At 49.8% G+C, this 22,302-nt stretch overlaps 9 protein-coding genes across 9 annotated transcripts; 5 read left to right on the top strand and 4 right to left on the bottom strand.

The window, feature by feature from the left end:
- Positions 1-194: 194 nt before the first annotated feature.
- Positions 195-2,610, bottom strand: BDZ99DRAFT_423335 (uncharacterized protein; the record flags this gene model as incomplete). The annotated part of the gene is made up of 2 exons (XM_033717017.1): positions 1,896-2,610; positions 195-1,124 (listed from the first exon to the last, which is right to left on the bottom strand). Coding segments are annotated over exons 1-2 (1,626 nt in total), but the record flags the coding sequence as incomplete, so codon positions are not given.
- Positions 2,611-4,157: 1,547 nt separating this feature from the next.
- Positions 4,158-6,008, top strand: BDZ99DRAFT_466262 (uncharacterized protein). The gene is made up of 5 exons (XM_033720733.1): positions 4,158-4,445; positions 4,739-5,444; positions 5,502-5,690; positions 5,740-5,811; positions 5,858-6,008. Exons 1-5 carry the CDS (start codon positions 4,408-4,410, stop codon positions 5,921-5,923), a joined length of 1,071 nt encoding a protein of 356 aa, XP_033572920.1. The 5' UTR covers positions 4,158-4,407; the 3' UTR covers positions 5,924-6,008.
- Positions 5,867-6,650, bottom strand: BDZ99DRAFT_100672 (uncharacterized protein). Its single transcript, XM_033712317.1, has one exon. It carries the CDS (start codon positions 6,583-6,585, stop codon positions 6,034-6,036), a length of 552 nt encoding a protein of 183 aa, XP_033572919.1. The 5' UTR covers positions 6,586-6,650; the 3' UTR covers positions 5,867-6,033.
- Positions 6,651-6,984: 334 nt separating this feature from the next.
- Positions 6,985-7,799, bottom strand: BDZ99DRAFT_394819 (DUF846-domain-containing protein; the record flags this gene model as incomplete). The annotated part of the gene is made up of 4 exons (XM_033715921.1): positions 6,985-7,144; positions 7,176-7,478; positions 7,599-7,647; positions 7,703-7,799. The coding sequence occupies 4 exons, from the start codon at positions 7,797-7,799 to the stop codon at positions 6,985-6,987; spliced, it is 609 nt and encodes a 202-aa protein (XP_033572918.1).
- Positions 7,800-8,297: 498 nt separating this feature from the next.
- Positions 8,298-9,819, top strand: BDZ99DRAFT_466258 (beta subunit of citrate lyase). Its single transcript, XM_033720732.1, has 3 exons — positions 8,298-8,422; positions 8,474-8,694; positions 8,788-9,819. The coding sequence occupies exons 1-3, from the start codon at positions 8,386-8,388 to the stop codon at positions 9,496-9,498; spliced, it is 969 nt and encodes a 322-aa protein (XP_033572917.1). The 5' UTR covers positions 8,298-8,385; the 3' UTR covers positions 9,499-9,819.
- A 586-nt stretch (positions 9,820-10,405) lies between these two features.
- Positions 10,406-10,909, bottom strand: BDZ99DRAFT_100641 (uncharacterized protein). Its single transcript, XM_033712316.1, has one exon. It carries the CDS (start codon positions 10,778-10,780, stop codon positions 10,484-10,486), a length of 297 nt encoding a protein of 98 aa, XP_033572916.1. The 5' UTR covers positions 10,781-10,909; the 3' UTR covers positions 10,406-10,483.
- Positions 10,910-12,736: 1,827 nt separating this feature from the next.
- On the top strand, positions 12,737-13,726 carry BDZ99DRAFT_395267 (uncharacterized protein; the record flags this gene model as incomplete). Its single annotated transcript, XM_033715939.1, has 3 exons — positions 12,737-13,122; positions 13,173-13,518; positions 13,568-13,726. The coding sequence occupies 3 exons, from the start codon at positions 12,737-12,739 to the stop codon at positions 13,724-13,726; spliced, it is 891 nt and encodes a 296-aa protein (XP_033572915.1).
- Positions 13,727-14,532: 806 nt separating this feature from the next.
- BDZ99DRAFT_501497 (uncharacterized protein) lies at positions 14,533-19,874 on the top strand (the record flags this gene model as incomplete). Its single annotated transcript, XM_033723819.1, has 3 exons — positions 14,533-14,958; positions 15,042-17,414; positions 17,465-19,874. The coding sequence occupies 3 exons, from the start codon at positions 14,533-14,535 to the stop codon at positions 19,589-19,591; spliced, it is 4,926 nt and encodes a 1,641-aa protein (XP_033572914.1). The 3' UTR covers positions 19,592-19,874.
- A 973-nt stretch (positions 19,875-20,847) lies between these two features.
- On the top strand, positions 20,848-21,587 carry BDZ99DRAFT_466255 (uncharacterized protein). Its single transcript, XM_033720731.1, has 2 exons — positions 20,848-21,192; positions 21,247-21,587. Exons 1-2 carry the CDS (start codon positions 20,974-20,976, stop codon positions 21,385-21,387), a joined length of 360 nt encoding a protein of 119 aa, XP_033572913.1. The 5' UTR covers positions 20,848-20,973; the 3' UTR covers positions 21,388-21,587.
- Positions 21,588-22,302: the final 715 nt, after the last annotated feature.

The following is a 22,302-nucleotide window of genomic DNA, read 5'->3' as shown; positions in this document are numbered from 1 at the left end:
CATGTTCTTGCAATGAGCTCGATGGCCCTCTCAGTGAGTTGAACGTCTTCGATTCGTGAGCGGACAAACTCAAGCATGATTGCCCAGCCAGCGTATGCCATTAGGCTTTTCTCTTCTCTGACACATGCTTCTATTGCACGTTCCGTGAGCTGAACTCTATATGTGCAGTTGTGCAGAAGCGTCATTGCGGTGCCATTTCCTATGGCCGCTCCTAGTACTTTGGAGGTCATCTGGATCTCGGTGTCCAATTTGCTAATGAAATGTCGCACAATTTCGTCGCCACACCACGAGTTCCCCGCTGCTGCCTCCAGTACTCTTTCGCTTATCGTAAAGCTTTGGTTCGATCTACGGAGAATGATGTCGATGATCTCTCCGCCTTTTTTCTCGTTCCGGCTTGCTGCCTCGAGCACTCTTTCGGAGATTTCGATATCATCACCGTATTCACGAAATATAAATTCCAGTATCTTGTCTCCAATTTCCAGGTTACCCACTGCGGCTTCCAGAACTCTCTCTGTTATCACGGCCTCATCGGGTCGCTCTTTGAGAAGGAAATTCATAATATTTGCACCGCTTTCGGTGTTCCGGGCGGCTGCCTCCATAACTCGTTCCGTGATATAAAAATCGTCCCCTCGCTCATATATAAGCATTCCCAGGATCTTCAGACCTTCTCTCACGTTCCCGGCAGCGGCTTCTAAGACTCTCTCGGTGATATAGCAATCGTCCCCTCGCTCATGTAGAAGCGTTACTAAGATCTTTAGCCCTCTACCAAAGTTTCTGGCAGCGGCCTCTAAGACTCTCTCGGTGATTTGGACATCATTATACTCGGTGAGTAGCTCCACCAACATTTCGTCGCCAATCTGCTCGTTGCCGACAACTTCTTCTACAACCCGCTCTGTCATCTGTATATCTCGATCTGAGTGCAAAACAAGCCAGCTCCAAAGATGCCGCGACTCTCGGGCGGCGTATGTCATTAGTGACTCGGTGACTTGGATCTCTTTTCCGCGTTCAGTTAGAAGCAGGAGCAGGATTTGACCGCCCGCGAATCCATGGCTCATAGCTGCTTCTATTGTACCCTCTGTAATGCGTATCTCGCTCCCGCACTCTCGGAGAAGAAGCTCTATAACCTCAGCTGCCTTGAACTTGCCCTTAGCGGGCGATTCTATCATCCCCGAAGTGATCCGAATGTTACTTTTCTTGTGCAATAGCATTTGAATGGTGTTGGGGCCGCAGCGCTGCATTATCGCCTCAAGGGCCCCTTCGCCGAATTGAACCGCGTCCCCGTACTTCTGAAGAAGCTGCTCAAGTAGCTTTCCCAGCCTATCCCTATCAGAACGGTCTCCATCGGCTTCCATCACGACGCGCTTAGTCATCATCACACTTTTCCAATTTTGAGCAAGAAGCACTGCCAGAATCTCCTCGCGATGGAAAACGGTCTTCGTCGCTGCTATAAGCGCAGCCTCTATAAGGTTCTCGTCGTCTGGAATCTTCTGGAGAAACAGGGCTATAATATCCGGATTGCCGAACTTGGTGAAAGCTAGTGCTGCTTCCCGGCTTACACGTAGCCCCTGTCCCTCTTGTAGCAATATTTTGAGGTTCTTCTTGTAAATATAATTACTATGGCTGAAATGATCACAGGCCTCCGCGACCAGCTTTACCGTAATCTGTATATCATGCGTCCCTGCCTTGAGCAAGATTGCGAGCACGTCATCACCTCCGTATCTTTTCAAGGTAGCGTTCTCCACCATCTTAGTCGTCATACGCAGGCCATCCTCGGCGTGGCTGAGAAGTAGCTTCAGCATGTCAGGATCCCCATACTCAGTCCCTCGAGCTGCGACCTCTAGCATCCGTTCCGTGACACGTGCCTCATCTGGGCGTTCACGGAACAGCAATTGAACGATATCCAACCCAACCCGCTCATTGCCTACGGCGGCTACGAGCACTCTTTCAGTGATTTTGACCTCATTGCCCCGTTCATGGAGCAGCATCTCCAGCATCTTCATCCCTGCGTCCGGGTTCGCAGCCGCAGCCTCTACCATGCTCCGGGGGATCTCAAACCGCTTTGCCAACAACCAATCCTCCAACAACCTCGTATCTTCAAGCACCGCAAGCGCACTCAGCGCCTGTGCCGTAAATCTCGCCTCGTCGCCAAACTGGCTAATGATCTTCTTAATAGTCTGCTTCATCATATTGCCTTTATCTGGCTCTTCACCAAGTTCCAACTTCCCTCTCAGATGCTTAGGGACCCAATTGAACGAACGCCTACTCGATTTATCCTCCCTCGTTGCCTCTACCATACTCGCGGTGATTCGAATCGTCTTCCCTTCGTTCGCGAGGAGCAGTATCTCCGTGATCCTCTTTGCGGATTTCTCGTTGTTGCAAGCTGCCAGCAGCACCCTGGGCGTAATGAGAAGCTCGTCCGGCCTCTCACGAGATAGCAGCTCGAATATCCCCTCCGCGGCACCCTCGTTCCCCGCGGCCGTCTCCAGCACGTCCTCTGTGATGCGAACATCCTTACTGGGCCTTGGTTCGCAATGGAGGAGCAGGGCCATGAGCTCAGCTCCGCACTTGTGATTTTGCGCTGCTGCGATCATCCACCCCTCCGTGATGCGAATCGACTTTGACGAAGAGGATGAGGAAGAAGAGGAGAAGGAAGAGGAGGAAGAGGAGGAAGAGGAGGAAGAGGAGGCGGCTGCTGCGTCGCGTTCGCGCAGCAGCATCTCCATAACCTCCATCCCCTTCCCCGATGCACCCACCACCCTCTGCAGCTTAAACACAGGGACCGCGACCTGTCTCCAGAACCCCAGCACTGCTAATGCCTGCGTCTCTTCGTCGAAATTGGGGTTCAAGACGGCTAGGAGTGCGTTATCGTCGATGACTGATTTCCCCGTTGCGCCTTGCTGCTTTTTTGCGTGTTGCAGAAGCATCTGCACCATTTCCTCCCCATGGTACTTGTCTTGCTTGGCTGCGAGCACGATTGCTTCCGTGACGCGGAGATCATTCCCGCGCGCTTCTAGGATGGGTTGCAAGGAGTGCTCTGGACTTCCTTTGACGGCGCGGAGGACGAGGGCGTGGACATCTTTTGCGGTGTGGATGTCTTCGGATAAGGGATTCGCCGGTGAGTCTGCTGAGGTGTCGGAGTCTGATGCGCTATCGCTCGCGTTTGTACCCGAGGAAGCGGGAGGGCGGAGTTGCTTGGGGGTTGTTGGGCGAGGCGTTGAGGTTGCGTAGGATGTCGATGTTGTGGGATTTGAGGACGAAGTGGTGGTTTTCTTGTTGCGGAGACGGTGTTTGAGGAAGCGTGTGAAAGGAGCCATGAGTAAAGTATGGGATGGGGATGTTTGGGAGAGTCCTTCTCTTCTGCGCGTTATTACACCCTGCTGACACTGACTGGGGTAGCCTCGCGAGTTTGCTAGTTGTTCAAAATGCCGAGCTTCTCTCTGATGCGGAATGCTGAAAATACTATGAGGCTCCTCATGCAGCGGTGAACGAGTGTACGCAATTTTGTAACGAGGTATTGTATTCTGATGGCGGGTAAAACGTTGAGAAACGGTGACGACGAAGTGTATTAGTCCTAACGACGAAGTGTATGAAGCATTGAAAGATGCACCATTTGCAACAGAGCAGGACGAACGAACTGGAATACTCGAACCATGCAACAAAAAAGGGATCTGATCAATTCCAATACGGAGCTTGCGGCTGAAAGTCGAAATCCAATGAGTGACGTGGCCACCTGCGAGATGCGCTCTTTCGCCTATCCCTGGAGTACAGCATGTTTACGTCCGGTGAACTAGCGCTAAAATCAAGCCACAGACTTACCGTATAAGGTAGCAATTCCGGACGCCCTTAGGGAGGATTAACAGCTGCCTAGCCAATGAATCTTCAAGCCAGCTGACTATTAGCCCAGAAAAGGAGGTTTACAGGGGTCGACTCAGTTTCCGCGCTAGTTCACCGGACGTGAAGAGATGCTGTAAGACAGCTTTCCACTAAGTAGGGGTAGCAGAAGATGAAATACCACGACTGGTCGCGACATGACTCGCTTCGATGTGGCTGGCTGGGGCACATCCTCGAACCATCGACGTGCATGCGTCAGTTGCTGGGGTCGACAGCTGCTTGACAGGGGACACAACAACCTCAGCCTTTCATCCATACCATAGAGTCTCCTCTGCCCTACAGCGTCCATCTCCGCAGTGCCCAGAATATATAGGATATTCTCGGACAGTATGATGCGCAGAAGAGGAGCGCGCCAAAAAGACGCCGAGGAAACCTCAAACATCCAATGCTACCTCCAAAACCTCTTTCCCCGGCCCTCTCAACACACCTAAGCCCTATGCTTCAATCTTCATCCTCGACCCTCTCATAACAATCGAACGCCACCATGGGAAATACCACATCGCCATCCGCTTCAACATGGAGACTACCATCTTGAACTACGAGAACCAGACAGGGTGAGCTACAGTCTTCCCCAACCCACTACGCTGGGCGTGAAAAAAGTGGTACACTTACAAAGCATTCTTCCTCGTGTGTACACCTGTCTGCCACTGCGTGGGGTGCTTCAATACATTTTCAGAAATATAAACGCGATAGAAGCTGTTGACTTTGGGCTATGTCGAAACTCGTTGAAGCAGTGGCAGACAGGTGTACACACGAGGAAGACTGCTTGATGAGTGCGTTACTTTTTTCACGCCCAGTGCGACCACCTCACTTTCCTCGCTCAACTCACATCGACTACGTAATCCAGAGACGGGCACGACCCCTTCTTCCACTCCATCTGCCTCCAGTACCTCTCCCCTCGGCCCGACGAAGACCTTGCAATGAAGCCCGAATCAGACCCCTCCGCCGCACTAACCGTGACGCGCGGCACCGAGACCAGCGTGTCCGGCACCGTGGGCCTCTCGCTCTCTCAAATGCCGTCCGCGAATGTGTCCTTGGGGCTGAATCGGTCTAGGACGCTGACGGTGGAGTATGCGCTGGCGACGTGGAGTTTGAGCGCGCATCGGATTACTCACGTGGGAAGCCTGCGTGATTCACAGGCGGTGACCGCCCCGGTGAAGAAAGAACCTGCTTCGCAAGAAAGGCCCACGGTGCCTAGGGAGCAAAAGCTCAATGAGGCGGAAGAGCGTCCGGTGTATCAGTGGTTCTGGGCTGGCACCCACGGGGATACGAAGATGCTGACGCCGGATTTGAAGCAGACGGTTAAGAGGCATGTGGTTGTGAAGCGGGCGGTTCCGGTGGCGCTGTTTCCGAGGCGGAAGGAGAAGGGGGAGAGGGCTGACGCTGAAGTGACAAAGTCGGATAAAGGTAGTGTTAAGACTGATGATGATATGGCGGCGCCGGAGGACGATGGTGCGAAGAAGGCAAAAGACGATCCTAAAACGGCCGAGGAAAACGAAAAAGAAGGGGTCTATGCATTGGAAAGCCTGCTAGACTTCAGTTTTCGCGTCCATGTATGTTTACTGGTTCGCCCACCTCAGACCCCTAAACTCACTAAACGTGCGCCGAAGGTCCGAGTGAAGAAACGTTTCGGCCGGTTCCACCGAGTCATGGTCTTGAGCGGCAATGAGGTGAAAGGAAAGCTCATGAAACCGGTCTTCGAGCAAAACTTCCGGCTGCGCGCCGAGCCGAGCTGGGATGGCGTGCCGGAGAGCGACACTCCTGATATCAATGCGTTACTGGGTCAGATTAAGCAAGAAGTAAGATAAATATAGAGTGGCAATGAGTTGGAAAGTTAACTAGTCGCAGTATGCGGGGAATTACGACGACCTTGAGGATAAGGACTTCTTCGAGCTGTCAAATGCTTACATAGTGAAGCAGGTAAGCTATTTTGAAACGGGAGGATGAGTTGTGCTAATGTGGGTAGCAACGGACTGCGTTTCAGGGAAGAGAGTATGATCGGCCGGTATATACGACAATGACGTCTGGGTAAGCTTGAGTAGCAATTCGCCAGAGAGCAGATGAGATGAGTGTTAGTGTAAATAAATTTCCGTGTATTCAAATCATTATGACTGCGACATGGACCACCTGGTATTCTGAAGATCATTCAGGGACTGACCGATGTGCGAACCCCCTTGAGTCTGCCTCCATCTCATACCTCGGCCACGGCACCGGCAGTTCCTGAGGCTCTATCTTCACTTGTTCCACTGGACTCCCAGACATCTCCTTTCGTGGCACCGGATCATCTGAAAGCTCTGGCTTAAGTTGCCCTGGCACAATAAGATCGGCCTCGGGATAGGGTTGAGACAGTCGTTTTCTTTTTTTTTGGCGGCGATGCAGAAAGAGGAGAATAGGGCCGCCGATGAGAAGCAACCCACCCAGTCCAGCACCGACATTGACTCCTGCCGTTGCGCCACTACTCAGACCTCCAGAGTAGGACGCCGGCGCATTTCCGGATGCAGTGCTGGTTGCGCTGTCTGTAAGGGTCCGAGAAGTGCCGGAGGAAGGGGTGATTTTGAGATCGTTGATGATATTGCCGCTACTGTCTGTGACTGTGTGCACAACACGACTGTGGTGACATTTATATCGATGAACTGGCCCCTCGTGCCGTTGTTTCCGTATGAGATTATGTTTTATTCCTGCAAGGCTGAACATGTTCCACTCGCCAACATAACCGGTTCGAATATTAGCCTAATCAAAGGTAAGAGGGGCATTTTGATGGGTTTGGATTGACTTACGAGTAGATCATCGAGCCTATCTAATGGGAGCAATAGCATCTTGGACCCGATAGATCAAACTTTGAACATTGTGTGTCATTACTTACAAGCATGACACGATGACACCTGTTAGTAGTTATTACTCCCACACGTCTTTTAATCATGTTCAGGAATTGGGCTGTAATTTTGTATACATTTTGATACAAGAGCTAGCGAATATCAGCTGGACTTCCAGCGCTCAGTAATCTTAGACTGATTTCCCAAAAGTCCAATAGCACACTCCACAAAAACATCTCCTTTCTTGACAACTCAGGCAGTGCATATCCTCGCCCGTTCATCACCGCCTGAACCAACTACTAACCATGCCTCCAGCAAGATTCCGTGCGAAACCAGACCCATAAACAGCACTGGACGCCATGCTGAACTTATCGCAGCGCGAGAACGCAAGGGTATTAGTGATCGTGAGAACGAGCGCAATGACTATTATCCATGTTAGTCTCATCCGATCCAGAACTCCCCGTGGACCACCCTGTAATTTTGTACTCACCAACCAACGTCAACCAAATAGGCTCCAAGCTCGCCACTGCCACGATTGCTAGCAGCACCCACAGCACCGGTTGTGCATATAGCGCGAGCCAGAAGAACCGCTTGTCCGTCGCGTTGATGGTGCGGGTCTCGGGGTCGTGGCTCTCGAACACCCAGCGCGAGTCCCCGGTCGCGGTGTCGACTTCATTCCACCACCGTAGCCCAACCAGCCGTCGTCCAGCGATATTTTTGAGGTAGTAGAAGTCGGCAGCGAGGAGGAGGATGGTGATTATGGAGACCATCACGCTAGAAGGGTGTTAGTCTGGGGTTGGGTAAGATCGTGAGATTCTGGGTTTGGGGTTTTGAGGAAATAATCGAGGCAGGAGCAGCTGAAAGACGAGTGTTTCTAGGCTGAGAGGGACGTACAAGTTACTTGTGAGTAGGCGAAGGCCGAGAAGGTAGACGAGGAGACTTGCTGTAGATTTATTAGCTGCAGCCTAAGGAGTAAGAAAAGGACAGAAGATGCGTACATATCCTGAAGAAGAGAAAGGTGAGGAGGGTGATGGGATGGCTGCTCAACCTCCAGCTGAGCGAGCCCGGCGGGGGCGCTGTTTGGGCGTTCTCCATGGTCGATCGTGAATAGCTGTAGATGGCGTTGGGGTGGTGTTGAAGCTAACGTTGCTGTTCCGCCAGCGACGCACGTGACACAGGAGCTTCCGACTGACTGGGCCTGGCACTCATCAATATTCATGTTTGGCACCCTGGTATTGCTGAGATGAATTGTATATTCTAGGCTTTCTTAATGCCTTTCTCAATAGACAAGAGCACGTTAGAAGATATTTCAGGCGATCCACGAATCCGTGCGAACCTTGAAAGTGTCATTCTCAGCTGTCTACCACCAGGTCCACATTGTCTCTACACGCTTTGCACACTTGCATTTTCTAACCCTTTATATATACATTTATAGCAGCAACTCTGGCTAATCTGATAGCTTTTCGCCCACCCGGGAGGATCTTGGACTGCCACTATGGCCAAGGGGGCCGCGGAGCAGGACGCGAGTCATGCAACAACAGCTCGAGCAGCTCCGCGAATGTGGGGAAATCTCATCGATCACCTCGGCCATGCCAACTACATTCGACAACTTCCTCCTCCTACTGGTTCTCTTCAGTTTCTACATATACGTGTTTCATATTAGACCTCAATTGCATCCAACATGGCTGCTCCAATAATCCGCAGGGCGCTTCTATATGGTACTTGTTCTTACTATTCGTCTTGAAGTACTCAAGCTAACAGCTTCTCAGTGCCTGGATCCTCCAAAAAGATGCTCGACAAATCACGAGGACTGAATGTTGATACGATAGCCTATGACCTTGAAGACTCTGTCACACCAAACAAGAAAGTAGAAGCACGGCAGAACCTCCGACATCTCCTCCAACAACCGCGAGCAGCTGGTATACGGGAACAAGCCGTGCGGATAAACTCAGTAGAAAGTGGTCTGGCGTTGGCAGATCTACAAGAAGTGGTATATAGACATCTCCCGAAATCCCAACTCTATCGTCTATACTCCTCCCAAGTGATGCTGCATAATACCCGCTAATCACCACACCGAGCACAGCTCCACTCCCCCAACCTCGACGCCCTCGTCCTGCCCAAATGCAATTCCGCATCAGACCTCCACTTCCTGACCGACGTGCTGCGCCAAACCCTCCCAACACGGCATCCCTCGACTCCTTCCTCAGCCTCCTCAACAGATCACCCACCCATCCGCCTGATCGCCCTCATCGAGTCCGCGAAAGCCATCCAGAACCTCCCCTCCATCTGTGCTGCCTCCCCCTACCTCAGCGGCCTCATCTTCGCCGCAGAAGACTTCGCGCTCGACCTCAGCATAACCCGCACACCCTCCCTCCACGAGTTCCTCTACGCGCGCTCCGCCATCGCCACCGCCGCGCGGGCTGCGAACCTAGCTAGCACGATCGATTTGGTGTGTACGGCATACTCGGGCGTTCAGGGGCTGAAGACACTGGAGGAAGAGTGTCTAAACGGGAAGGGGATGGGGTTCAATGGGAAGCAAGCGATTCATCCAAGTCAGGTGGAGGTGTGCCAGAGGGTGTTCTCGCCAGGGGAGGCGGAGTTGGAGTGGGCGGTCCGGGTAGTGGTTGCAGACGAAAAGGCGGCTGAGGCTGGACGAGGCGCATGGACATTGGATGGGAAAATGATTGATGCCCCCGTTGTTGGGAAGGCGAAGGCGGTGGTGGGGAGAGCGGAGTCCTGTGGGATTGACGTTGAGACTGTGAGGGAGAAGTGGAAGGGCCAAGAGCCGGAATAGGGATGGGAAGAGACCGGAGGTGGAGAAAGGCAAAATTAGAGTTGGTATACACTGGGTAGCACATGCTGAATACCTCACAAAATGGAGTCGGGAGTTTAGGAGGGTGGGGAGGGCCAGGTCATCACACGGGGATATATGACTAGGCATGCTAACTTGATTGAAGGCGAAGAATTGAGTCCATAGGTTTACGATCAAACCCCCCATAGCAGCTTGCCCTTTGAATCAGCTCCAAGTCCGAGTTCAGATCGCGGTCTTTGCCACTCATATGTGAGCACGTGAGCAACTTTCAACCATTTGTTTTTCCTACAATATTCGATAATCTACGCTTTATCGCCGCATGGACAAGGTGGATTTTCAGATGTTCAGAACGATCAAACAGCAGCGACAATATGAAGATGGCTGGCTGATTCAGAAAGAAGAAGCGAAACTGGCATGGACAGTCTCTGTGATTCTGGGAGCTGGCGGACTACGAAACTCCACCTCAGCACTATAATCTCATCATGGAGGTCAACTATCTCCGATACAGCTGACCTGCGGCATTAGGTGAAGTAGACTCGATCATCTTGCGAGCGTTGTACCGGATATCGCCTAACGAAGGCGACGATTGTGAAAATCTCCTATTGGACATCATCGTCGTCATGCATCCATTTCTCATACCACACTTCCCTCCGTATCAGAATCGGAGTCGTCAGTTATTGAAGGCCGCTAACAGGCCGCCATATCGATTTCAGCTTCTCGTTCTTCGTTTGCGAACCGAACTGCCTCCGGCCCCCCGAAGCCATAGAGTCCATAGTTCCAAGATTTTGACCCATCGGCTCACTTCAGTCTAGTTCTGAACGATCAAAAGATTGATTCCTACCAATGAAGGAGAAGAAGCTTCAGAGCCACCCAGCGGAAAGATTTATATCCTACCCAGAAAACAGCACGTGAATATCACGTGAGTTTTCGCGTAGAGTGCCTGATATAGATGAACTCTCGTCCAAGATCAGTGGTAACGAGCGTTGCTGAACATCATCACCAGGTAAAGGATAGTCGCGCGGTCCACCGTATCGATCTCCTTCCCGGCCGTTGAACACCACACGCAACCAGCAGGAGCACCCATCGAAATCAAACGCGCATCCTTTTGATAACCAGGCCTCCCCAGTGCACCGATCATGAGTGATCCGTGAAGGCAAGTTTTACAGGCTATAGCCATGAATGATGTCTTATTGCATGTTCCATTCAGTTGAAGCCGAGTTCCCTGAAAAGAGAAACTGAGTTCCGCATGGCGGAAAGAATTCATACCTTAATCCAGCAAGAGGGCACGTGATAGCCATGGGAGAAATGGCACAGAGTGCTTGAATGGGTGGTACCACTGTCGTAGACATAGTTACCTTTGTATGCTAGGCTTAGCTCAGCAACGTGACAGCACATCGTTCGCTCTAGAGTAGCAAGGATTCTTAATCCGTTCCAAGATGCATATAACCCATGTCAAGTCACCAAAAAGCTTTGGATCGACTGGCACGAGTGTCCAAGGATTTCTGCATGCAGCCGCGTATGAGGAAAAGCGAATACGCCACACAGGCTGAGAAGGCAGGCCAGCACACTGCAGGTCAACCCCGCTTCACATCAATCGAACAGCATTACCTACCCAACCATCCTTTTTCTTGGTCCTAATATTAAGAGTTGACGAGGACCGGCAATTGCATCACGTCTTAGTTTCTCAACTCAAGTAAGTCGCCATACCTACAGAGTACGCAAGGCTCAGGCTTCACGTATTTAAAAATCAAGTTTGGCCGACTCTTCAGCTGCAACACAATGCGTTCTTCCCCTCAACATGTGGAAGATTTCGTAGATGAGGATGAGCCAGAGTGGATTCGTGCTCCTTGGAAGAATGATGACGTTGCAGGAAAGTCATCGGCATTCTTTGATAGACTCCTATACGACATTCGTAAGCCGAGCCGTCATGCAGGGAATGAAAAGGCTGATATCTAACTGACACGCGACTCAAGAGCGGCTGAAAATCATGTCCTTGAATTACGACACGGCTAAGAAGTTTCAGGGTTGTGCCGCTCCCAGAGCAGTGCTCGACAGTCCAGTGGTGGAAAATGCCAAAGGATGTTCAACCGAGCGTTTCAGCTCCATCAAGCTCGAGCATAGCAAGGCTACCGAAAGCCTTCGTCAATCAAGGCAAGGTCTACGATCCTGGGCGGCAGCTTTCAGGGTCGATTCCAATTCGTTGCACAGTCATCATTCCGAGTACAGCTACCTCCTCAAGACGTTCAGTGATTGCATTAGTAATCTCGAGAAGGAGAATCATCAGCTTTCTCTGCAGCTTGAACATATGCGTCGAGACTCCGCTCACTCACGCACGAGGGCCTCACAGCCAAAGACTCTCCGAGGCGTCATCGCTGTACGTATCACGGAGACGACTGCTGAAATCAGCAACAGCTCTGTAGAACCACAGCATACCACCATTGCCGAAAGCGAAAGTCGGAATCGATTTCCAGCTAGTATCTTGGATGATGCGTTGTGTTCTGATGAACTCGATATCGCCGAAAGCGGAAGTCTTGATCCTATTCCAGCTGGCATCTTAGATGCTCTGTTGTCTTCCCATCAACTCGATGTTGCTGAAAGACTGCTCCCTACGATATCAGGATTGAAGAGCCGACAAATCTACCGTGGAATGTGCTTTCACACTTGCACGGTCTGTTGTAGGCTGAAAATTCAGGTGACCGAAAATGACGTTTACCCTATATTTCGCAACCTTGCCGAATTTCCCTTACTAGATTTCCATCGAGGAGACCCCAAATCTGATGGGGACACATGTTCGACGTGTCTCTTTAAGAGATTGCTTAGAGATCTTTGCCAAAATTGGTGGCACGACATAGGATCTTGGGTTTGGCCAAAGCCTCGCTGCAACTTGGGCTGCTGTCTGTATGATTCAATCGTAGGGATAGAAGACATGTATCAATATCTTTCGCAATTTCGCTCTTTAGATATTTCGCATATCGAGGGATGCCTCAGCATGTAAGTCTATTGCGAAACTATACACGGCGCATAAACTTATTGCCCAAGATACCAACAACTACTTCGTTATCGCCACGCTCTCCAGCGACTAAATCCCAGACCTCAATCATGGCAATTGGCCCGGGCAAATGTTCTTTGGCGCCACCTCTTCAAGACGGGTTTTATGCGCGACTTCATCGAATACAGCCCTCTGACAGGACAGCCCATGAGTGCTGATACAAATTTCGAAATGGATCCAATTGTATTGAGAGACCTAGACCGTGGACTAGGATCCCAAATCCCGCTCTTCTTGAATCTTTTAAGGCGTCAGAATATTCCAAAGGAGTGTCTTGTGTGCGCCGAAGAAAAGTTTGAGATCGATTACGGCTCATGGGAACAGTGGAGCCAAGCGTGTGGGAGATTCAGTGGCCCTTGGACGTGGACCGTGTTGGAATACCCTATCAGCGCAAACCAGCACTGTACGCATTCGCTTGACGTCTGCCGGCTATGTGTGGCAAAACATATTTCCGTCAGTCTTGAAAACGGCAATTTCGAACACATTACGTGCCCCCAGTGCGACCGCCTCTTTACCTATAATGAGATCAAGAAACTGTGCCATGACGATACCTTTAGAGAGTAGGTAATATTGTGACATCGATGTGACTAAGACTAATTCTGGCGTCTAGATACGACAAACGTCTGCTTCTCCACACACTCTGCAAGGAACCTAATTTCCGCTGGTGCTTGTCTCTGGGGTGCGAGAGTGGACAGATACACGACAATATTGACCCTACACTCGCAGCTGTACAGTGCCAGGAGTGTGAGTTCAGGATGTGCTTTCGCCATGAGCGTCCCTGGCATGATGGCCTTACGTGTGCTGAGTTTGAGGACTCACTTGAATATGGAGATCCGAAGTACAAGGAAACGCAAGCGATCATTGAAAAGAGCACCAAAGCGTGCCCCAACTGCAATGTTCGAATTGAGAAGGGGCCTGGTTGCTTTCATATGACATGCAAGTATACCCTCAAGCCCGTAAGAAGTAGAAGATTAACCATACCTAGGCTCTTCTTGTAATCATGAGTTCTGCTGGGAATGTTTAGTCTCCTGGCACTTGGTGAAGGTGAATTATCTGAATCATCGTCCTGACTGCTTCTTTCGTAGAGGTGCCTTAACGCCAACTCAGGTCACCGGCACAGATCTAGGTACGGCATTGCGACCATATGCGGGAATTGGTGTTTGAGTTAGGTTAAATTCTAGATATTCCTACTCTTTTCTTGGAACGCTTCTTGCAATATTGAAATAAGCTGACTCACTACTATATGATTGCGCTTAGCTGTTCCGTCAAGGATATTTTCTATTTTGCAGATGGGAAGGACCCATTCTTAGTTGAATGCTACGGTACTGTTGGGCTATGACAATCACCTACAGCAGTCACTGCCGGTAGCAAACAGGGCGCTCATGGACATAATGTTCGCGTTCCACCAATGTTCAAATGCTACGGCCTGCGAACTAACAAAACTCCCGTATGGGCACTTTGATTGCCAAGCCTCCCCAGTCCACGGTCATGAGCAATCTGTGAAGGCAGTTTTTATAGACCACAGCTACGAACAATGTTCCACTGCGTGTTCTATTTTGTCTAAGTCGAGTTTCCTGAGAGGAGAAACCAAGGACCGCTGGCAACAAGAATCTATACCCAAGCCCAGCAAATGGGCACGTGGTAGTCACGGGAGTAGTGGTATGGGTGCCACTGTAGATCAGCAATGTGACAGCGCATCGTTTGTTCTGGAATAGGAAAGATTCTCAATCCGTTCCAAGATGCATATCACCCATGTCAAGTCGCCAAAAAGCTTTAAATCAATTAGCAGGAGTTTCCAAGGATTGCTGCGTGTCAGCCGCATCCGAGCAAAAACGAAAACGCCACAAAGCCGAATTCCGGTGAGGCTGAAAAGACGGCCAGCATTAAAGCGAGCAAGCATCCTGCTGGGACAGGTCGACGAACCCCTGTTTTTGATTTTCAAGCTCTAGTAGATTTGCGCTTCGTGAGCGATGTCAGCCAGCAGAAAGGCTTCCCAGGGCCGTAAGAGCAGCACGCAGAGGCGCAAAAAGGCAAGAGATGAGGAGTTGCAAGCCAAAATCGAGAAAATCTGGGAAGAAGTGAATGAGGATGTTGAATGGCTTTCTCAGCCTCCTTCCGATGATAAAAGGAAGAAGTGGAGATTTACGCGCATCTTTCATGGCGGAGGTACAACTAAAACAAAGGACGATCCAAAGTCGCAGCCCGAAAGCGACAAAAATGAGCACAAGCACGACATAAAAGTTTCAACTGCGAAGATTCTCGGGATTTTGCACAATGTGAAGCCGGAACCATCGAAGGATAAGAGCGCCAAGTACGAGAAGTTTGAGAAAACTGTGACCAATACCATTAAGTGTATCAATTGGCTGGGCGAGCGTGTAGCCAGTGCGGCATCGGTGGTAAGTTGGTTGCAATTTCTCGAAAGTTTATCCCGTGTCGCGAATAAGGGGGGACTGAGTCGTTTATGCTAACTCCAAGCCAGACGTTCGCACCGGCACCGTCCTGCTTCAATGCGATCAGCTTCTTCCTCCAATTCTGGATCAACTACGTGGAAATGTTCGATAAGCTCGACCAGCTCCTCTCAACCTGCAACGATTTCATTGGCCGCCTCCACATCTACGAAATGGACGAATTTGGAGAGAAGGTTCTGGAGCTCCAATACATCGCCACGCAACTTCTGCAAAGTACCGTTAAGGTCTTTCGACTTAGTATCTCGATTTCTTCTTCGAGTAAAGATGTCATGAAAAATCTTATGAAAAAGAGCTTCCTAGGTGAAAGCGACATTGATGAGCTCATTGGTGGTATGGAGAAATTGGTGGAGCAGGAGAATAACCTTTTAACGGCCCTGTCGTATGGTAACGTCCGCAACATCAGGCAGATATTAGAGCAGCAACAGACAACAGCAGATGCGAACGGGTGGCGCATCGCCATTGCAAAAGCTCTAGGTTTCGGTGATGATGAACCCAAGCGTGTGTGGCGGAATAGACTCGAAGAGATCACAGCGTCACTGATCCCGGAAACCGGGGATTGGGTTAAAGAGTTGAAGGAATTTAAGGACTGGGTGGCGCTGGACGAAGATAATGCTGCCGGCAAAGAGAAAGATTCCAAGCCTACGCGGCCTATACTGCTAATTGAGGGCGCGGAAAGTACAGGCAAGTCGTATTTGATGGCGAACATCGCGACACGTTTCATCGAACCAAATCATTCGATTGCGTATTATTTCCATGACGGCGCTTCCGATCTGCAAATGGACCGCTACCGCCTCCTTTCGCTAGTCTCGAGGAGCTTGGCATGGCAATGTGCCACGTTCTCTGGGCTTTTGATGAAGTCAATGGCCGAAAGATGTCAAATAATGGGAAACAATCCAAACGTCTACGATGTCTGGAGGCAGTTGTTCGTGGGAAACGAGGAAATAAAGAAGGTTAAACGACCATTCTACATCCTGATCGATGGCCTGGAAGGCAATATGCTGAAAGATATCATTTCCTTTGTGAATCAGCTAGTAGACAGTGGAGAGGAAACATTTCGTGTCCTTGTGAGCACAAGAAGTTCGAGCGTGCAGGAGCACATGAAAGAGGGATCCTTTGGGCGCATTTGCCTCCGCGATGACAAAAAGATCAACAATCATTCCGACATTGAAACGTACATTCAGCGCAAACTGGATAACATGCCCGCATTCGATGGGACTCATCACCCCAAAGCCGAGGACTATAGGAAGGATATCACAAAGACTCTCAGGGAGCAGACGGAGGGCGATTTTGCATGGATGGCGATTATCCTGGACAAGCTCCGCTCAAAGCATCATCTGACAGATATAGACAAAATTTTACAAAACGTCCAGGAGCCGAGAGTGAAGCAAGTCGAGAATGAGATTAAAAGACTCAACAGAGAGCTTACGTCCGAGGAAATCAAGGAGATCAACGAGGTTATCCTTTGGTTGTTGACGTCGCAAGTCACACCCACCCTAGACGATATGAAGGCAGTGCTTTCTCTTGGACCGCATACAGACTCCCTGATGCCGCTACACCGTCGACTGAATCCTCTTCTCAGTGCTAATGAGTCGGGCAGAATCCAGTTCAGGCTCAGCGAGATCAAGAAACAGATCCTGGAGAAACAAAGCTTGGTGGCCAAGCAGAGCTCGAGTGAAACATCCGTTTCTTCGCGGCTCATAGAAGCGGAAGTGGAATTGGTCCATCGCTTTCTAACCCACGTATTGCCGCGAAAAGCAGATTATGATAAAGACGAGCTCCAGCGCATCCTATGGGACGAGTTTTCGCAACCTTTGAAGCCTACTATCTGTTATGATGAGCAAAATGCTCATATCCGAGTAGCATTGACATATCTAGAGGTCCTAACGAGTAAGAGCGATGAACAAACTCGAAGGCTTCGTCCTAACGCGGGGAAATATCTGCTCTATCATCTTAAGAAAACACAACGGAAGGTAGTAAGGAAAGACCTCAAAGAGAAGATTGGCCCGCTTCTGGTCAAGCTGTTCACAGAAGATGACTGCATCGACACACTATTCTGGACAAGAGCGGAGCACATGAGCCATACATCCTGGCAAAACAGTGAGGGACTGTGGCTAAAGGAAAATCGTGAGCGCTGGCTATATACGTCGACCGGAGTGATCGAGATGGCAAAGTGGCTCTCAGACCTGGAAGTAGTAGACGGTATCGTTGGCTCGGGCAAGATTTTGGTGACTGAATTCAATGATAAAAAGAACGCCAGTTGTCGCCATGAGATCCTTTTACAAGCGGCAGCCAAGCGGTTGGCTACGCATTTGTTTTTGGAAAACATATATACCCGCCGGGAACAGCTGACGGCTGTATATTTCCTTAATGGGTACGTCACGAGGGTATGTATCCCTAGTCCATCTTGAGTGACCTATTTTACTGACCGTGGTAGATGGGCAACCAAAAGGACGTGTCCCCATGTCAAAAAGACCGCGATCGACTCCAATGGGAGGAGTTCCGTCGCATCAGAGACTGGGCTACCAAATTGGACGGATTCGAAAAGAAATCTAGCCACAATTCCTGGTCGTGGAAAATTCAGGTTGCCAGAACCATATTCACCATATGCGATAGATACGACAAGAACGCAAACAACGCGGCAAAGCACCTCCTTCGCGAGGTACAGAATATAGACGAAAAGCTATGGGAGGGCAGTGTTTTAGCCTGTCAGACGATTGCTGAACAGCTACTCATAGAGAATTCCCATGCGAAGGCTCAAAAGGTTCTTGAAAAAGCCACGGCGAGATATCTCAAGAACGAAGGAGAGGTGCCAGCCTCGTCAGACAAAATGCTTGTTGCTATTGCTTTCCTCGATTTGGGAGACTTATATTGGAAAGAGAAGCAATATGATCAAGCAGCGGCAATGTATCGTCAAAGTTTGAAGTACGACGCTACTCGCTATGCGCGGTATCTCAAAATACTGCGCTTGTATAATAAAAGGGAGGACTGGCCCGAAACAATCGGCCTTCTCAAAGAACTCACAGAGGTCAAGAAGTCTGACAAACTTTACTTGAATCGATTGGTATATGATTTCGTGGCCGAAGATAGTTTCCGAAAATCCCTGGTTAGAGCCAAAGAACACAAGGACTGGAAGCAAGTGGTGGACAAGACTTTTACACAGGCAATTGATGTTGCAAACGGAAGTCCTGCCGAGTTATTCCACATCAGAAAGGTGTACGGCCAGATCCTGCACGAATGCGCAGATGCGAGTAGAGAGGATGACGTTATCGAGCAGTGGGAGAAAGCTCTGGAGTCTGGCAAACCGCTGGCGGTTTCTGGGAACCCTATTCAGTGGTCTCATCTCGCCGACATTATTGAACCTCTTGCTAAGATCTATTTGAGGCGCGCAGAGAACACGCTCGGCAAAGCTAGAGCTGCGAACAGCAATGAAGCCATGCCTGCTTATTCCGTAAAGGAGACCTTCGACATGGCGAGTCACGATGTTGATCTGCTCAAGAGGTTGGAGCAAAAGACTGATATCTGGGTTAACACGACCGTGTTTTGTTGTTTGGCACGTTATTACATGGTTTCTAAGGATACAGTTAGAGCGAAGAAAGCGGTCGTGAAGGTGATCGCGGCCTCGATAGCTGTACTGTCAGACTCCGACGAGTCAAACGACTGGTTCGCGTATGTTCAACTTGGAAAGGTTTTCAACGCGCTTCAAGATACGAAAAATTCTGAGCAGGCGTGGAAAAGACTGGACAAGTTTGGGAAGCCGCCTTCAGATCAGTGGCCCCCATTCTATTGCGCTGGATGCAATACAAAGGTCCCTCTTGCGAAAGGCGTGCATGTATGCAAGGAGTGCTTTGGGCCCAAGTACTTCGACAAGGAGTGTTACGACAAGAGAGACTTGAAAGGATGCTCTACGACGCATGGATCTACTATTTTCTTCCCTGAAGCCAAGGAATCAAAGATAATAATATCCGATGACGACCAGATTAGAGAGAACTCGCTGAAGCAATGGAAGGTACTGCTTCAAGGAAAGTATCTCGAAGGTGCGGATATTGGGGATGCTGCAAAGATTCCTATCGTGTCGTTAACCCCCGACTTAACGCGGTCGAAGTTCAAACGCCTAAGGAGGGACACTTCCTTAACTTCTATTACCTTTGAGGAAGACGAATTGATGGACGAAAAGAAGCAGATGAGCTCAACGGAGAAAAAGCTGAGGAACAAAAAGCCTGTAGGAAGCCGTCATCATTCGGTATTACGACGCATTGGAGAGGCTGACGAGGATGAGGATTCCTCTAAATGGGAAGAGAGAAATGACCGCAAAGAGAACGTGAAAAAGCATATTGAAGCGAGTCATGAGGGACTAGTGGATCTCCAAAATGAGGAGGGTACCGTAGAAGAACGCCCTGAAGAGATTGACGATGAACTGGCGGGCCTGGTAGATACCGTACCACAGTCTCTTGAAGACAATGACGAGGAAACGCTGAGGGAAGATACCGTACCAGCACGTATTGAAGATGAAGAGATTTATGAAGAGAGTGATGAGGGAAGATACCGTATCAGCACGTATTGAAGCTGAAGAGAATGATGAGGAACTGTACAACTTCTAAAATAGGGATAGTATCATTTAAGACGGGCTAGATGGGAAGGGATACAAGACAAGGATCAAGAGTACGGGCATATGTGCAATGCCTAGTCATAGAACTCCGTACACTCCTTTCAACGCTGCATGAGGAACCTTGTACCATTTTCAGCATTTTCAAATGAGAGAGAAGTTCGGCATTTTGGACAGTCAGTAAACTCGGAAGACTACCCCAGCGTGTCCAGACAGCGTGTCCAGACAGCGTCAGCAGGCTGTGCGAAAGTTAGAAGTGTATTCGCTACTCCCGATTTCAATTAGTACGTTGGAGCCCCTCAAATAGGAAAGTGTACGGATATCTATGACAACGCACCGTTTACAAAGGAATGAGGCTGGGGAATCCCTCTAACTATATGTCTAGGAGCTACATTTCTACAGCTACTAACAATGGCAGGATCACAAGCAGGCGTACGTTGGAGTGATTCAGCGTGCCATAACGAAGTAAATTGCGAGGCTGTGGGTTCGCTACTCTGGCCGATACCTCTCACACAAGACATGCGGCCTCCCATCTCTTCCGCACACTTGCAGTGTCTTTGAAATTTTATCTTCCTGAGACCCCTCCACCGACTCTGCTCTGCATCTGCAGCAATTTTACAACTGCCGTGTAGCTCCGTTTCCAGCGCAGCGATTGGCGGAAAGGTCCCACAGCGTTAGGATAGAGTAAACTGCGGTTAATCTAGGGGAATTCGCGCTATCATACGTCTTGTGATGGCACATATCAGGGTAGTAAAATTAGGGAGAACTTGTTTCTTTTCCAGAAAGTATGGCCCCAGCCTCCTTATGGTTCTAGCAGCAGCTAAGCAGCAGGGTGGGTATGCTAAGCTGAGTCAACTTCTCCGCATAGCGTGCGTGCACCCAAGTTTCAACCCTAAGTGTAATCAATTATAGGTTTTAAAGGCGGCTAATTCTAGTGCTATAGTACACTAGGAAGCCACGATAAGGTGGCAAGAATTGGTCGTGGTGTGGCCTTGCTAACAGTACAAGTGTAACCACATACAGAAACACTCTGAAGATCGCTCGCAGGGGTTTTCCGTAACTCAAGATCAGCCCCTCGAAACCCCCCGAGTGACCGGGCTTACTTTATCTCGGAGTGCATCCCACAAATGGCACACTTATACACTAGCCAGTATGCGTATAAACGCGTATTGTCCTTCGCTTATTGCTAAGCTAACATAGGGCTGACTCGCTTCCTCAACTCACCTACATATAAAGTAGAAGCAACCTCCTCTCCCGTAATTCTCTTCATCTACACCTCCCTCCAATCTTCCAATCTCCCTCCATCGCAAATCCGCAATTCTCCATATCGCTATATCAAGATGGCATCCACCGCCCCCGCGCCCACCCTCACCATGATCCTAAAAGTCACCGTCGATCCCTCCAACGTCCCCGCCTTCCTCGAAGCACTGCGACCCGTCTACGACGGCGTATCCTCAACCCCCGAGTGCACCTTCGTCCAACTCCTCCAATCCCCCTCCTCACCAGGTGAATTCAAAATCGTGGAAACCTGGAACGCGACGATGGAGTGGCTACAATCCGTACAATACCCTCATTCCATCTATTTTCAATAACCAGGCTAACACCGAAAGCAGGTGCAACTGAAGAAGCCGTACTACGCAATCTTAGCCGAGAAGGTCACGCCGCTGTACACCAAACCGCAGGAGATCGAGGTATGGGAGGGTGTGCAGGGGAAGGAGTGGGTTAGTGTGAACAAGGATTTCTATTTCTCGTAGAGTGCGGGACTGTCCTTTAAATTACTCGAGCTCGGATTGATTAAAGTAAAGCTCTTGCTTCAATGTTGAGTTGATCAATCCATGGACACGCTCTAGGAGCTCTTCGTACCTAAAAACGGTATAGATAGCCTGCCGTAGGTTATAATATATCACGTGATAGATTTCTAAACGAGATACCCTTTATATAGAAAACAGAGGGACATTGCCTTCTATCATAAACGGCAGGAAGAGCGAACCTGTTGAGACGGCCTTAAAATATATTCTAGCAAGGGGTAATGTTAACCTCCTACTCAACTTAGCAGTCACCGCTTGACTAAATCGAATACCGCGCCCTCAACGAATCCAATGCAACCGCGTAACTACTTCATCACAACCAGCCCTCCAACATCCACTATCCTACATCTCACCAACCAACTTTAGATAAAATTTCGCGCGGGCCTATTCCCTTTGCCCTTCATTAGATAGATCCTTAGGCTCTATAGTCGAATTAATTAGAAGTGAGGGGAAGGGTCGCTCTGTGTTAACCCCTTTCTGGCCCGTGCATGTGCCCCGACGGTAAACTTCTTCACCAGAAAGGGGGGGTGGTCCCTGGTATGTACATAGATTGGTGCGTTAACGGCTAACGGTATCGAGCGAGTGGGGCCTTGTGTACAGAGTGTTGCAAATGCAACATATATCGCGTATACTACCGTGTAGATGTGTCTGTATACATGGCCATAAGGTCCTAGAAGATCTGCAGGGAAATTAGTCTTCTCTTAGCCAATGTGACGGAGGTGGGACACCGCCGTCTCCTGTGTCATATCGGTACTTGAAACCTCAGATGTGGATGGCTAGCTGCTGCAGCTCTCCATATACGCCCATCGAATGGCGTCTCTCCCCCTTTCCGCGAGCCTTGGGGTTTTCTCTAGAGGACAC

This window comes from Mytilinidion resinicola, assembly GCF_010093595.1.
Source record: "Mytilinidion resinicola strain CBS 304.34 unplaced genomic scaffold BDZ99scaffold_17, whole genome shotgun sequence".
Lineage (NCBI taxonomy): Eukaryota > Fungi > Ascomycota > Dothideomycetes > Mytilinidiales > Mytilinidiaceae > Mytilinidion > Mytilinidion resinicola.
Note: the sequence above shows the minus strand (reverse complement) of the source record. Positions and strands in the feature narration are given on the sequence as shown.